At 37.9% G+C, this 16631-nt stretch overlaps 1 protein-coding gene and 1 pseudogene across 3 annotated transcripts; both read left to right on the forward strand.

Annotated features, from left to right (window-relative positions):
* Nucleotides 1-746: 746 nt before the first annotated feature.
* Nucleotides 747-2208, forward strand: LOC107585183 (anionic trypsin-2-like; annotated as a pseudogene).
* A 1811-nt stretch (nucleotides 2209-4019) lies between these two features.
* LOC107585139 (eukaryotic translation initiation factor 4B-like) lies at nucleotides 4020-16165 on the forward strand. Of its 3 annotated transcripts, none has more exons than XM_016272022.1 (15): nucleotides 4020-4133; nucleotides 5872-6012; nucleotides 7061-7266; nucleotides 7379-7495; nucleotides 7577-7631; nucleotides 7728-7874; nucleotides 8414-8524; nucleotides 8701-8829; nucleotides 8932-9187; nucleotides 9295-9368; nucleotides 12027-12270; nucleotides 12362-12390; nucleotides 12484-12619; nucleotides 14939-15011; nucleotides 15798-16165. In XM_016272022.1, exons 1-15 carry the CDS (start codon nucleotides 4121-4123, stop codon nucleotides 15870-15872), a joined length of 1806 nt encoding a protein of 601 aa, XP_016127508.1. In that variant the 5' UTR covers nucleotides 4020-4120; the 3' UTR covers nucleotides 15873-16165. The 3 variants fall into 3 exon arrangements, with proteins under 3 accessions (XP_016127508.1, XP_016127509.1, XP_016127507.1); XM_016272021.1 differs by having other exon boundaries at nucleotides 4021-4133; nucleotides 8390-8524; XM_016272023.1 differs by lacking the exon at nucleotides 14939-15011 and having other exon boundaries at nucleotides 8390-8524.
* The last annotated feature ends 466 nt before the right edge of the window (nucleotides 16166-16631 follow it).

Raw genomic sequence — 16631 nt, forward strand, 5'->3', positions numbered from 1 at the left:
AAAGGCAGCATGTGGCAATCAGAAATTTTACAGTGTCATTGTAAAAGTGTAACAGAGGGCAGGTGAATCAATGTTGCAATTGTAGCGTTCCAGCAATTTCAATTTCATATTTCAAAATAAATCATAAAGTTCAAGCAATAACTATCATTCTTTTAGGTGTTTATTCATAATCTCAGAAAACAAGCAAGAAAAATAACACATATTAGCTGATTATATTTTTTTCAACACAGCATTCATTTGAATTTCTAAATATAATTATCTTTCACTCTGTCTCTATCTATCTATCTATCTATCTATCTAGTAGATATATAAGATATGCTTAAACAAGTGTTATTTTAAAATAAATTGATATATGTGATGTGATTTATTATAATTATATAATCTTTAATTTTATTATAATTACCTGGATGTAGAGTACACATCCTCATTAGACTTACTATTCTCAGCAAGATCAAACAGCAATAAATGATTATATAACATGAACATCCTGCCCAATTATAGAGATTAATAAAATGTCTGGAAAAAACTTTGCATGTAATATGTTAAGAAGAACATTTCGGTCTGCATTGTGAAAACAGGGCGAGGAGCAGAAAATGATATTAAAAATGGATTAGTGCAACATTAAAGTAGTTAGACAAATGGCGAGCAGCGACTGGAGAAATGAATATATAAAAGGGTTGTAAGAGCAAAGAGAACCAAATCCACCATCTCCATCCATTCTGCAAGAGAAGAGACGGTTTGTAAAGATGTGGAGGTTAACGTGTGTCGGTTTGGCCCTGCTCTTATGTGTTCAAGGTAAGGACTTTACTTGCTTAAGGTAGAAACTTCATCAGCAGTACATGTTCAAGTGGGATAATTTCATTAAATTAATTAGCTAGAGGATGTCACACATCTTTCCTATTTAATGTGTGCTGCTCTGTCTCTTCCGCTACAGGTCCACTTTCTCAGCTGAACGGTAAGAGTTTGTCTCATTCTTCATATGTTCATATGAATCATATAGTTTTACAGAATTGCACATCTGTCTGTTTCTCTCATAGTTTGTGGACAGGCTCCTCTAAACATTCATATTGTGGGCGGTGTGGATGCCTCTGAGGGTTCATGGCTGTGGCAGGTCAGTCTGCACACTTCTGGATGTCATTTTTGCGGAGGCTCCCTCATCAACAATGAATGGGTGCTGACAGTAGCTCACTGCTTACCTGGGTAAGATTCACCTAATTACGCAAATGCACTTGTTTTGTTTTTATTGTTAGATGTATGTTTTTGTTTTCTCACTTTTCTCTTACTGTATTTAGTGTCAGCGCATCCAGTCTGCGTGTGTATTTGGGAAGGAGGACGCAGCAAGGAGTCAATGCCAATGAAATCAGCAGAAATGTCACTACGATCATTGTCCACCCCTCCTACGACAGGACCACAAACAACAATGACATTGCTGTGCTCCGGCTGTCTGCCAGAGTCACCTTTAATGACTATATTAGACCTGTGTGTCTGGCGGCCCAGAGCAGCGTCTTCATTTCTGGCACCAGCAGCTAGATCACAGGGGAGATGTTCAGTCTGGAGGTACAAACACATGCAAATCCATTAATTCACATATGCATCTCTTCTTAACATCACTAATAGAAGGTTGTGTGTGTTTTTGGTGTTCAGTGAATTTACCTGCTCCTGGGATCCTGCAGGAGACTATGGTTCCAGTGGTGGCTAATGATCGATGTAATACTCTTCTGGGTTCTGGATCTGTTACTAGCAACATGATGTGTGCTGGTTTAATGGAGGGAGGCAAAGACACCTGCCAGGTACAACAACCATTTCAAAATATGCTGCGTATCTGAAAGTCCATTAGGTTCTTCTAATATATTGCGCAAAGAAAAACGTCTACTCTCTGTCTTTGCGTAGGGAGACTCTGGTGGGCCAATGGTGAGCAAGCAGTGTTTGGTGTGGGTTCAGTCTGGTATCACCAGCTAGGGTTATGGCTGTGCCGATCCCAACGCACCTGGTGTTTACACCCGTGTGTCACAGTATCAGAGCTGGATCACCAACAACATTAGCCAGAACCTGCCGGGTTTTGTTACCTTCAACCCTACAAGCACATGCCAGTCTGGTTCTACAGCCTCACCTGCTTCTACATCAGCCACTTCTACAACTTCTCCAACTACTACTACTACTACTACTAAATCACCAACTACTACCACCCCAAAACTTCTACTACCATAAGACCAGCAACTACTACTCTTTCACCCAGTTACAGTAACTCTTTCTCATACTCTCCACCTAAAAATGAAATTTCTGTCATCACTTATTCCCCATTTATATCATTCAAAACCTAAATGAATTTACTATTTCTGTAAGAAAAGATGCTTTGAAGAATGTTGTTACCTAAATAGTTTTGGTTACCATTGACTTGCATTTTTTTGTCCATACACTTAAAGTCAAAGACAACTGATTTCTCAAAATACCTTCTTTCGTGAATTCTCATTAACACTACGTACTTCTCTGCTTGATAAGGTTTTTTTGTTGTAGCCTCAACCGCTTGTCAAGGGAGATGTTGTGAGAAATTTTACTTCCGCAACCGCTCCAACTGCAGTCCTCGCTGCCTCATAAACTGCTGTGCGGATTATATAAAGATATGCAGTAAGTTAAAATACACACACAAACAATCAAGTGATCATAATTCTGAAACACAAACCAAACATGATTCAAATTCTGAATTCTTTAGTCTAGAAGTCTTCAGCTTTGTTTGTTTTTGTGTCTCTACAGGGTATTAGTAAATAACTCTTGGCTGGCACGATCCTCTGAATGGCTCACCTGCACTTTATGTTTTCAATTTGTTTATACATTCTGTGCAACAATTTCATGCATCAAGTACAGGTTATACATATATATAGAAAAATATTTCTTTAAATCAGCAAAGAATCAATTCATTTTAAATTGATTTCTTCAAAATGTATGTGTAATGAATGTCTAATTTCTTCCCTCTTCAGACTAATGAATAATTTATCGTGTTTGTGTGTCAAAATTGTACCTAAATATTTCAAAATTCATTTTATGGAGCATACAAAATCATACAAGCAGACTATATAATAGCATAACTTGATAATATAATTTCTTGTTTGTAATCTGTATTATATAAATGACTAAATAAATACTTTGCATCATCTGGCTTGTAGTGTCTTTAATGTTATAAATCACACCAATGGGGGTCGATAAAAGGTGTTTGTAGATTCATGGTACAAAATACATGCCTTTGTACCGCTATGACAAGGATGTACAAATATTAAAGTGATGGAAACACACTGCTCAATACTCATCTGAAAAGTAGATTTAATTAAAAAAATAATATTATCAGACTGTTACGGATGTGGATATGTAAAATTGATATGTAGAAATGCAAGTTGCAGTACCATCCGAGAGCCACACTGAGCTTCCACACAGAGAAAACCAATCCGTATTTTCCCTCACCAATTATGAGGAGGCCATCCTTGCCTCTCAAATATGTATCCACTGTGTAAAAAACTGGATCTGTGGTAGAGATATAGAGACGTGAGAAGAGAAAGATTTTTAGCACACTAGCAACACTAAGGAAATGTGTGAACTGATAGAATGCATATTTTCAATGTAATGCAAGTCGCTTTGGATAAAAGTGTATGCCAAAATAAATGTAGGACCTCAAGGTAACCAAAAAGGCCCATTTCCAACACACAATACAAGGGGCCCAGAAAACCTAGCGATGGCCCTAATCTTTAGGGTACTGTACTTTTTGTACTGTAAACGACAGAATTTGCCTACCAACTTCTTGCTTGTATATCTTGTTACAAAAGACAAGCATAAACCATAAATAAAGTAATTTCCTATCAAATAAAAAGCTGTTATGATAACATTACTACATAACAAGATAACAAGAAAAGTAAGTTGAATAAGCCTGTATTAAATATTTATGCCATTTTCTCAAGGATTTCCGTCTTCCAGTTTGGTTGTTGCTTTCTGTTTCCAGAAATGATTACTACCAGTTTTCACATCCGCACAAAGTGCAACTTCTAAAACATGCTCTCGTGCTTGTGCCTGCCCCCGTGACAAATCCCTGACGCCTTCATCCGGGACTCTTCCACCAGACCACTCACTCTCCAACATGGCGGCGTCAGGTGAGAAAAATGCGCTCTCGCGGTCTGCCTTTATTTGTAGGCTTCTTTGCGGAACAGCTCTAAACAAGTGTGTAGAACACTCTTGGGTTCAAGCGTAAGGGTTATGGCATTCACTGTGTGCGTTTTTCGATAACCGCACTGCTAAATATACTGGGAAAATACACTGAAAACACGAAGGATTAGTTGTATTGGGGAAGCCTTATGCTCAAATGAATTAGCCAGTTTGCTAGCGGCCAAATCATGTGCCTCGTCTGTCTTGTTCTCCTCTGACGTTTTAGGACGGGACGAAATTTTGCAAACGGATGTTTGGGTGTTTTAATGTACGTGGTAGTTTATAAGGTTAATGCACGTAAAGTTTTGATATTATGGTAAATGATAGTGCCTGAAGTTCAGTGCTAATAACCCGTGCTTGGCGCGCATGCGCAGTACGATCCAGAGGAGGGACCGGAGAGGTCACCACGTGCGTGGCCGTGGGCATAGAGCTGGAATAGACTGTCTCTCATCTTTTTGTGTTTTAAAGAACGGCGGTTGGGTTGGTGATTTTGGTTTGTTTCAGTTACTTGTTTTTTATGTGTATATGTGTTCCCCAAAAAGGCTTTTTTTACAGATTTATTCAATGCAGTTGCATCGTTACGCCTGTAGGCGGCGAGTGTCTTTTTTTTGTGTCGAGTCATTGAATCATTTACTAATTTATTCTATTAAAATCGAGTCATTCATGACCAAAAAAACATGTATTATTCTGTATTAAAATGAATGTCAAGACTAGTTCTGTAAAAACACTTTACAGAGGGTAAATACTTTAAGAGGGTTTACGCATCCAATATATATAAGTATTCCTCAGTAAGTTAGCAAGTGTTACAGAACTTATGCAAGTACAGCTCTTATCTTTTTAAATGGGGAAAGACTAAATTATCTGAAAATGTTTAATGATACATCTGATTGACATTTCAAGTCAATAGTAACATTTGACACCAGTGGTATCATAAATTGTGCTTCTGCTTTTCCAGGCTTGTCCAACTAATGCATATACAAGTTCTAGAGTAAACAAACATAATGTGAGTTTGTCTTATGTCACCTTTTTCCCCCACGTTGATTGCAGTGTCGTCAATGCATTTTTTTGCACAAGGTGTGACATTGCTCACTGGTGTGAAAGCTATTAGTGTCTGTTCTGGGTTTTATGCAATTTAATGAAGGGTGTTAAGAGGCTCTACCTGGAAATCCTCGACAAGTGTAGTGATATTTCACTGTTAAAGCAAGCAGATATTAGAGAATAAACAAATAGTGAGATAATGTCTTTTGAATAAGCCTATCTGTTTTTTGCATGGTCATGCTACATCTGTTATCTGTGTCACCATGTGGCCCATCTAGGGTGGAAACATTAAAGCATTCTTCTTCTGAATGTAAATGGTGGCATCAAATTAAAATTTACCCTAGCTTTTTTCAAAATGCATCTTATTGTAAACATTTCATCCATGCATATGCTTATTTGTTTTGACTTTATACTTAATCAATATGTCATAACTCTGACCCGATCTTCTGGTGAAATGGCAGATTTCTCTCTGGTGTAGTATGCTGAACTACTTCAATCATTTTGTCCGTTCAAAGTGTAGTTCAACCAAAAATTAATATTTGTCATCATTTACTCACCCTCAAGTTATTCCAAACTACTGTCAGCTGTTTGGTTCAACATATTTATCAAATAACATCTGTTCTCATAGCATCTGTTTTTCTTTATTAGCTAAGAAGAATAAGAAGAAGGGCAAGACCCTGACCCTGAATGACTTCCTTGCGAATGATAGCAGTGGCAGTGTACCCCCCAGTTACCCCAGCACAAAGACCACCAACTGGGCAGACGAGACCGATGACTTGGATGGAGATGGTGAGTAAAGGCTGGAATGCACTACATGACTTTTAAAATCTGAAAAGTCCCGTTGCTAGGAGACTCGTGACAAATGAAAACAATATGTGTTTGTATGCTGCGTTCATCAAGTCCTCCTGGGACGTTCGTACTTACGAGTTGACAAGTCGTAATTACGACGTCAGGTGCGTTCAAGTCAGTTTAGTCGGCACAAGATGGCGGTGTACCTTTTAAAAAAAAAATAAATTACAAGAAAATACAACATGGATCTGTTAACTCTGCTTATAGAAAATGAAGAGCAAAGAATTTGCATCAGGTGTGTGTTGTGTTTTTAATATTTTTAAAAAGTAATTTATGAAGCCACTTTAATCTGTGTAGCATAAAAACTTATGCCACATTCAAAAAGCTTATTTTTTGTAATTAAAAAGCCTGTCAATGTCACTGCTTAATACCTATAAGTATTGTGATTTATGTTTTACTTTGGCAATCTCTCTGTCTCCCTCTGTCAGACATGCAGTTCTACAGTACTTGTCACTGACAACCCACTAAACTATCAATTTAAACAAAAATTTACCGTCAACTACAGACATTGCATCCATCGATTCCGCCATGTTTCTCATTGACCCCCCCCCAACTAGGAAACTCAGGGCTTAAAGAAAATTTCAAGTTTCCCACTCGTAATAATGACTTTGTGGTGCCGTTCATGTGCGTTCAACTCGTAAGTACGATCTATCCGACATGACTTGAACAAGCCATAAGAGCGACTCAAAATATCAAACATGTTTGATATCCTCAGACCTGATGGAATCATAGTCTGAAGAAGTGCTGCACGATTTGGGGCAGAAGTCCAGTAGTTTAAAAAAAAAAAAAAAAACTCTCTCAATGAATTGTGCAGCCATAATCTGAAGCTACAAGAATTTTGTTTGTATCAATCAATCATAGACTGCGCAATTTTCTGACTCCTCCAGACTGTAAATCGGGGGGGGGAATCGTGGATCCGATGCACTTTGGGATCCAGGCAATTAAATCATATTCTGTGGTGGTCAAGTTCCATTCTCCTTCTCTTTAGTCTCAACTTCCTGGCATACTGTGGAGGATACGTATCGAGCTCCTCCCATCGACCGCTCCATCCTGCCAACTGCACCTCGTGCAGCACGGGAACCAAACATTGACCGGTCTCGGCTGCCACGCAGCCCACCCTACACTGCCTTCCTCGGTAACCTTCCCTATGATGTCAGCGAGGAATCCATCAAAGACTTCTTCAGGGGCCTTGCGGTCAGTGGGAATCTGCAAGTTTACATTGAGTCTTTCCTATCAGGAAATATTACTCTTAGCTGCTTGACCAATGCAGGTTGTGTGTAACTGGATATGTTTTGTGTATTCTCAGATCAGTGCAGTACGTTTGCCACGGGAGCCTAATAACCCAGAGAGGCTTAAGGGTTTTGGTTATGCAGAATTTGATGATGTTGAATCCTTCTTGAGTGCTCTCAGTCTAAATGAGGAGGTGGGTCGTCAGTAAAATACTGACCTCAGTCCATTGCCTTTGTTTTCTGTTTTGAGTTAACATTGCATTACATTTGTGTAGAATCTTGGGAACAGACGGATTCGGGTGGATCTCGCAGATCAATCCAATGACAAAGGTGAACCGAAGATATACAAACTCCTTTATGTTGTCTTTGCCTCTGTGAAAGCATATTTCTATTATTATAATTTATATTTTCTTATATTTCTTCCAGAGAGGGACAGTGGGACAATGATGGGGCGAGACAGGGATAGAGGTCGTGGGATGGACTTTGGCCCTGATAAGACGGATTCTGATTGGAGGGCACGGCCAAGCGGGGACCAGGATGATGGACCACGCAGAGACGATGGATACGGTGACAGTAAGTTAAACAGATGCAAACTCTATATCATGCTTAAACCAGCGTTCATTTTGACAGCAAATTTAGTTATCTGAATTGTTTTAGTCTAGTTTAAGTTGTCTAAATATCATAAGATTGTTTTCTTTACAAGGAAATAGCAGTGGTTATAAATGCTTTCTTTAGAACAACTTGCATACATCCATCATTCTATCAAGTTGACATATTATTTGTATAAATGAAATATAAATGTATCCATATTATATTGTTATTAGTCATAATGTGACAATCACAACATTTTGGCCAGATTGTGCAGCTCTACACACAAGCATAGCAAACGTGGAGCTCTTTTTGATTTTGATCGCAATGGCAATTTTAGTTTTTATTTCCACCAAATCATGCATCCCTAATTATAAGAAACTTTATGCTGCTGTTATTGGCAGTCAAGGTTAAATAGATTTCATCTTAAATCTGATTTGACTGTTAACACACTGTTGTTTGTACTTCTTTGTTTAACTCATTGTGGTATATTTTTGCAGAGTCACGTGACCGCTATGAGTCGGACCGATTCAGAGATGCTCCAAGACGTGATGATCGTTATGACAGCGGTCGAGATCGCTTCAGTGGTAGAGAACGCTACGATGACAGAGGTAGCAGAGACTATGATCGTGGAGGTTTGTAGCGTTTCGTCCATGGGTTTCACAAAAAAAAACTTTGCTTAATTTTTCATATGATACCCAAAATGAAAGTAAATGCTAGTGCAGGTTCATTTCTCTTTAAGTTTGTGTTTTTGGTGGGTTATTAATTGCAGTTTGCTTTGTAAGTTATGCTATGGTTGTGATTGTCTTAGGTTATGACTCACGTGGTGGTGGAGGACGACGAGGATTCAGCAGTGGCTTCAGGCGAGACTATGATGACCAGCGAGATGGAGATCGAGAAGAGCGTTTAGACAGGAGGGATGATGGACGAGAAGAGAGGGGTACATGAGACGATGTTAATGCAGAAATAACACACTTCAGCTTTAAAGATATAAGTTTAATATCAGGAATGTGGTTTCTAAACTATTCCGATTTCATTCTAGGCCCTCCACAAAGGCCCAAGTTAAACCTGAAGCCACGGAGCATCCCAAAAGAGGAGGAACAAAGCGGAAGCTTGTCTCCGCAGAGTAACACTGCTAATTCCAGCAGGGCTTCCTCTATATTTGGAGCAGCCAAACCTGTGGACACAGCCGCCAAGGAGAGAGAGGTGGAGGAGAGGCTGAAGAAAGAACAAGAACGACTCCAGAAACAATTGGAAGAGGACAACAACAGGGCCTCAGAGAGACGACCACGAGACCGGTGAGAATAGATGGGTTGATATAAAAGAGATTTTCTCTGAAAACATAACTTTTAAATTGTGATGAAAGAGTATTTATAGAATTTCTCTTTTTTTTTTTTTTACGCAGAGACTCGAGTTGGAGAAATGAAGAGCCATCTAAAGAGCGTCGATGTGCAGGAAGTGAATCCTCACAACCTAAAGGTAATACATTTATGCATGTTAACTCTTTCTCTTTATTTTTTAGTTGATTATGATTTTTAATGAAATGAGGCCAGATTAGTTTTTTGTTGTTGCTTAATCAAAGATTATTTATATAAAGTGTGTGCTGTTTATTTATAACCTGTTTTATTTACTTTGTTTCTTCCAATGATTATAGCCGTGGTAGTTGGCATGGCGCTTAATTATAAACAATTATTAAAGCATGTATATTAGCTATGCACTAATATTACAATCCTGATGAATTATAACTTTCATATAATGGCTGATAAATGATAAATAAAGCATTTTATGCTACATTTTATAACTGGTATTAAAATCATAGTCGTAAAGAAACCTTGTAGAAGGACTATATTAGCTTTCTTTAATTGCAGTGAATGAATGACAGATCGTGTTTGAAGCAGTATTAACTAAAACATAAAATATTTGTTAAATTAAAATAAAGCTAAAATAAAATATTAATATTAGATAAAAAAAGCTAAAGTTAAATGAACAGTAGAAATGTTTCCTTGGAAACTGAAATGTTAAAGGGGTCTTCTTATGCTCTTTTACAAAGTCTTGATTTTATTTTGGGAGTGTACTAGAACAGGTTCTCATACTAGGTTGTTCGAAAAACACATTTTTCACATATTTTACATTATTACAATGCCTCTCTCCCCAGTCTGGCATGAACGGCTCGAATAGTTCCTGTATCAAATGAAGGCACACCTTCTGAAGTACGAAATGTGCTGTGATTGGTTCGCTGGGCCAGTGTGTGTTGTGATTGGCACCACTCGGCACCTGGTCGGGAAATGTCATGCCCCTTACCATAGCCGCCTGCGAGCTTCAGTGTAAATATTGCGTCAATATCAAATCAATTTGAGCGCGATTTAAACCCGGATGATTGTAACCACTAGGGCTGCACCGATACTGGTATCGGTATCGGGCCCGATACTGGTCTCCTGTACTCGTACTCGTTAAATACCCGATACCAAACAGCATGTGATAAGCGCCATATTCAAACAAAGAAACTCCTACAACAGACAGCAGAAAGGAGTTAAGGATGTCTACTACAAAGTATATGTATGCAATGAATATAATGATAAACATTCAGTGTTCACTCACTTAGCACACGCATCATTTGGATTCAAACGAAATCGTTAAAATAAAACCATTCATAGGGGCATTCACTATAAACATCATTTATTTTCAACCTTAGGCATACACGACTTTCTGGCGAAAGTGAAACTAACAACCTGTGTGAAATGCGCTATGGCTGTACTATTCTGCATCAGTACAAGGAGACATATTATGCCCCTTTTTACAATATGTAATATAAGTCTCTGGTGTTCCCAGAATGTGTCTGTGAAGTTTCAGCTCAAAATACTCAGATCATTTATTATATAATTTTAAAAATGCCTATTTTGAGTGGAAGCAGAAACACGCTGTTTTTCGGGCCTGTCTTTTTAAATGCAAATGAGCTGCTGCTCCCCGCCCCCTTTTCCAGAATAGAGCTGTGCCATTACAGCTCGTACCTGCTTAAAAACATCTGTTTTGGTTCTGATTATCATGTTTATCGAGCTGAAATCATGCATTTTAAACCATATGAGTTTAAACTTCTGATATACGGTTTTCTGAGCGCACACATCTGAAGCACACGGATAGAAAGCGGCTGTCACAGCATGTGAGTACTAAACTAAGTTCTCATTCACACACAAGTTTACATTAAAAACACACATGAGTTACAAAAAACAGTTGGTTATGTCTGTGAAGGTAAACAGCTGGGAAATAAATTGCATGGTTATTTTAGATCTGTGTGGCAGCAGCAATAAACAGTAAATAAATCAATAAATCCACTGCTCTCGTCTCCTCTGAGGCTGGGACTCTAAACAGCGAAATCTCTGTGCTCGTCTGTGCAGACAAAGGCAGAACAGTTAGCATGTTTTGCTCAAACTTTCGCCATGGCATTAGAGCTGGTACACAGTTGTCGCTTGCGAAATCAAATGACAGTGCCGTGGGTGTAAACTTACAGATTAAGGGGCGGTAATATTATAATGAGATCCCTTTGTCACTTCACCAAGGGAGCGAAATCAGACGCACTCCGCCAATCACAATGCACTGGGTCAGCTGGCCAATCAGAGCAGACTGCACTTGTCGGAAGGAGGGACTTTGTAGAAAACGAAGCGTTTGAGAGAGGCGGGGTATAAAGGATCTACAATAATGTTCAGTATTTGAAAAATAATGTGTTTTTTTAACATTTAAAGCATGTCAACATGTTCTGTTACACCAAATACACAAAATAATGATCTTTAAAAAAGCATCATATGACCCCTTTAATACTAAAATAAATACAAATGAATGCTAAATAGAAATATTGAAAAAAAAAACGAATAAAAATTGAAAACGCATAAAATTGCTGAACCTTTAATAAAATAAAATGAAATTTGAAAATGTACAAAAAGAAAAATGAATTAAAAATATTAATAAATACTATAAGTATATAAATACTACTAAAATAACAATGGGTTGAAGATGTCTACAATGATAGTGAGAATACATATCCCTGTAAACTTTTTTTTTCCAAGCAAATATGCCTACAAAAGAAAAGGTCCTGACATTAGTAACAAAGTGTTAAATAATTACTTCTGTATCTGTGATGTTCAGGATCTAGGAGTCAAGATGGTGAACATTCAGAGAATGAAGTCTTCAGTGGACAAGACGATGAGCCGATCTCTCCTGCATGTCCATCACCCTCTTCCAATCAGGGAGGGCTTCCACTGAAAGTAATGCCAGCTCCTCCACCTAAAGAGAACGCCTGGGCCAAACGCAGCACAGGGGGTGGTGCTAATGAGAAGGAAGGACCACCCTCAGCTGCCTCTAGCAACAATAGCGCTCTTAAACCCAACAGGTGTCCTTTCTCTCACAAGTTATGGAAATACAAATATAAAACCGGCAATGATGAAGCACAAATAACACTAGTGCTTTTTTTGTCTTTCTAGGTCAGCTGAAGAGAGAGTATTGGGTAAAGGTAAAAGTCCCCACAATAACACTTGAAAAGACTGGGAATTTTTTTTTATGAATATATACAGTTTTCACACTTGTCTGTTGTACTATTTACTAGATGAAAACCGGGTTGATGGCGTTCGAAGGGATAAAGTTGTGCCTCAGGAAAGCGGAGGAGGAGTTGGGAGAGGAGGGGGTCTGGGAAGAGGAGTTGACTGCCCAAACAAAGACAAACAGAGAGAAACTGCAGACAGGTAAGGCAGCCTTCACAAATGTGAATTTTTTTTTTTATTTTTTTTGTACAATATGAATTTGTACAACTGCATAGACATGACATTGACTAAAAAGCAGTATCTGAATATAAATTACTAATTACTGAATTACTAAATTACACTAAAAGCAGGGTTCGTACGGTCATGAAAAACCTGGAAAAGTCATGGAATTTTAAAACACCAATTTCCAGGCCTGGAAAAGTTTTGGAAAAATAAATAAACCCAGAAAGTTTTGGAAAAGTCATTGAAATCTATTTCACAAAACTCTGTATAATAGAATTGTGTTTAATCAGGTCCTGAATTTCGGTGCGGGATTGCGCATAGGCTATATCGCATAGTTTTACTCATTCCCGCAGCTTTTGACTTTAAAATGATGGATATTCACACATTTATTCAATAGCCTATAGCATGTAGGTTTGATGAGTAAATAATCAAACCTACAGACTGAGTCCAGTCCACACAGATTGATCAAATCAGTCATTTGAAAACAGCGTGAGTGATTCAGCTGTACGCGTCTTCTCTCTTTGACTTTCTCTTAAAAACGGCTTCACAAGAGCCGCTGCACGCTGCGATACAAGACTTTCACTCGCGTTTCGGGACAGTTGACAGAATCATCACTTGCCTAATCGGGTCATTGTTGCATCGTCAGAAAATTGTATTATTTATTTGCACGTCTTTTTAAGCAATTCGGTACTCGCGTGCTCCAGAGGCGGTGCGCAGTCACATCCAAAGTGCGCTCGTGCGTATATGAGTATTGAGTTTGCTACCAAATAAGTTCAGCAGAACCCTGCACGGGCCTCAAACATATGCCCTAGTCTGGCCCTTATCCGACAGATTATCAGAATTACTAGCCGAGTCCGACTGGAGCCTGTGTCTTTTTTCTCTTTCTCTCTTCCCCAACTACACCGCTGCTGTTGTAGCCATTAAAATAGTTCAGTTTAGTTTTTAATGGCAAAAGTGGTTATATATATTTTCGTTTCTTTATTACGTTAATTTAGACAAATGTTTGGAAAATGTTTTTGTTTAAAAAAAAAACAAAAAAAAAACTTGATTTTAATTCAGTGATGTGAAATGTGGAGTAAGGTCTGGCGCAGTTGCAGCTTGTACTTATTACTAAAACAAGAAAGCAAACGAGTAGCATTAATAATCATTCATTTTAGTTAACATATGCTATGATAATTTGAACAGATTTTTATTCTTGTAAAATAATGGAACATTTAGGTCATGAATATTGTCTCAAAAGTCATGGAAATGTATTGGTAGAAATGTGTATGAACCCTGTAAAAGTGAATTGGAACTGCTAAGCTCTAAAACTGTCTATAAAAATAGTCTTTACAACTAGTATTTTATTACAAAGGAAGCTGTAAGAAAAAATGCTGTCCGAAAAGCATTTAACACTAGGGCTGGGCTATATGACCAAAAATATTATCACAATATATATATTTTTTTTTAACCATATCATACAATATCAATATTAATGTGCCATTACTGGGGAAGGAAATGCTTACCACATGTTTGTAAGACCTTAAAAATAAATATAAACCCTAACTTGCTTCTTCACAATTAAACTCCACAGAATAGTTATCTTTTTATTTAGGGCCCCATGAAATTCATTAAACTTTTCCCCAAATTATGTTTTTTCTCTAATGAAGTGAATTAATAAAACTTTAACAATTTAATTAGAATTTAAAATGTAATCCAATGAAAATAACAATTAATGTATTGTAAAACATTGCGTTTAAATTTTTTGTCAAATATGATGCTGCACAACAGAACTGTATTAATTAAAACATGGAAGAAAAAAAATCTTGGTTGAATTAATCCCTAAAAATTATGATATTTATTAATTTGAGAAGTTAATTTTAGTAGACAGCAGTAATATATTTCTGTCATAATTTCTTCAAGTTGAACTGAAAATGTTGGGTTGTCATGAAGATCTTTCAGTTTGTATTTGACTGGGGGTTTTTTTTCCCCCCCAACTAAAATGTGACTCAGAGCAGCTCTGGAGATGAAGTGAATGCATTCATGTCCTCATATATTGAGACGCAGATGCTGAAAACACACGTTTGAGTTTTTGTAGTAGTTGAAACGGCAAAAGACACGTAGAACAGACAAACCTATTAGCAGCATGAACCGTCTGGCGGTAGTCATGTTTTTTTCTGCTGTGTGATAGACTTAAATTAATCCATAATAAGTAAGAATGTCCAGAGCTTATCATTGCTATCGACATAAATTTTAGTGTGATCTCAATATAATATTGTTTATCTATTCTTAAACCCTTTCATGAATTTTAAATGACAGGAAGGAGGTCATACGGGAACGAGATCCTAGAATAGCCTCAGAACCAAAGAAATATGAAGAGAGCGCTGCTCCTGTGAGTACTTCATCTGGACCTGACACCTCACTGAGCAGATGTAGTCAACATGACAAGAAAAATTAGACCCTGAAAATAATTGATTGTAGAAACCTACATATTAGTGTAGTTGTTCAGCCCACTGTTGTGTAGAACTTCTTGCTCAGAAAGAAAAATCAGAAAATAATTTTCTTCTACCACTCTTACGGGATCACAAAGTGTGCTTCTCAATATCCCTCCTCGCTTCTCCATCCTTTATCCAATGACCCGGAAACCGATCAAGCCATCTTGTAGGACATCTCAATTCTCTAATTGCACCTCGAGGAGGCGAGGATCGAGGAGTGAGGAGGCTTCCTAAGGAGTCAGGAGCGTGGATACACAGGTGTATCCTTTGCGGAAGTGTTTTATCAACTAAACGTGATGCATGTGTACATTCTCCTCCCCCTTCACATCTGTCGGAATAATTTACATTTATATTTTACCTTTGCAGTTTAAATAAGCCATACATGTCATATATTTCAACAGGCCATCTTGCTTTATTAATATTTATTATGAATGCCTTAAGTAATGAACTTCAACAACACAAGGGCAGATCTCTTTAGTGCAGCTGATGACGCTTTGAAATGACGCTTGAGTGGTCAAGAATATTCCAGTGTTCATCCTTTGATTCCTCAGTCCTCATTTCCTTTCTTTGCATCCTGCCCTCGTATCCTAAGGGGGGGGTGGAGCTAAGACATGAGGATGCACAAATAAGAAATGAGAAGCACCCAAACATTGAGGTTATAAACTTTCATTTTGTCCCTACAGCAATTCAGCTCCGCAAGTAAGTATGCTGCCCTACTAATGGATGGAGACCAGGGAGAAGAAGATGGAGAGGAATGAACAATTGGCAAGGATCAACTAACTTCAGAAACACAGAACAGAAGAAAAGAGCAACTGAATGATCAAATGAGGGAGTGGTGTAGCTTAAGGGATGATGGCCAAGGTACCCACAATACTGTTCTGTCACGTTTATGGAAATTTATACTGGTATTCGTAAAACTGGCCCATTTTAATTAAAAATAAAATAAAACAAATCAGTGCAGTACGTAAACAAATGCATTCATACATGTAGACATTTGAAAATCATTGTTAATTTGAAAGTCGTTATAATAAAAAAATGTAAGATACTGTAACTTGTCTCTGAATTCCTTTTTTGGTTAATTCAGTCAGCAATTGCAATATGATGCATAGTAGCTTTTTCATAGATTTTATGCAACTGTTCACTCATAATGCTCAGTATTGTGTTTTAATGCCATAAACCATGTTGCATTTTTGTTGAAATCTCCCACTGAAGAGTTCGTGGTTCGCAGAAACACCCTCAGAAGGTGTATGCCAAAGGATAGGCTTTCCACTCAAATCCTTTAAATGCTTCAGACTGAAACTCAAGGTTTCTCTCTCATTTTGGTCATCTGTTCATTTCAAACCTGTGTAGCATTATGTTCTCAGGACAGGATAGTGAACTCCCTCAAAGTGCTCTCAAACCAATGTAATGGTCCACCACTGAGGCTGTGCAGATCCTCCCAGTCCCTTGGTGATTGAGTATTGAAAAGCTGTCCAAGACCCCTAATGCTTTTCCTTCCCAAGGACTATATTATTAAA

Source organism: Sinocyclocheilus grahami, unplaced genomic scaffold (assembly GCF_001515645.1).
Source record: "Sinocyclocheilus grahami isolate Dianchi unplaced genomic scaffold, SAMN03320097.WGS_v1.1 scaffold67.1, whole genome shotgun sequence".
Taxonomy (NCBI): domain Eukaryota; kingdom Metazoa; phylum Chordata; class Actinopteri; order Cypriniformes; family Cyprinidae; genus Sinocyclocheilus; species Sinocyclocheilus grahami.

Coding starts and splice junctions, on each gene's coding strand:
- LOC107585139 (XM_016272021.1), top strand. Junction 9,188..9,294: donor GAGAGACGACCACGAGACCG/GTGAGAATAGAT, acceptor TTTTTTACGCAG/AGACTCGAGTTGGAGAAATG. Junction 9,369..12,026: donor TGAATCCTCACAACCTAAAG/GTAATACATTTA, acceptor TGTGATGTTCAG/GATCTAGGAGTCAAGATGGT.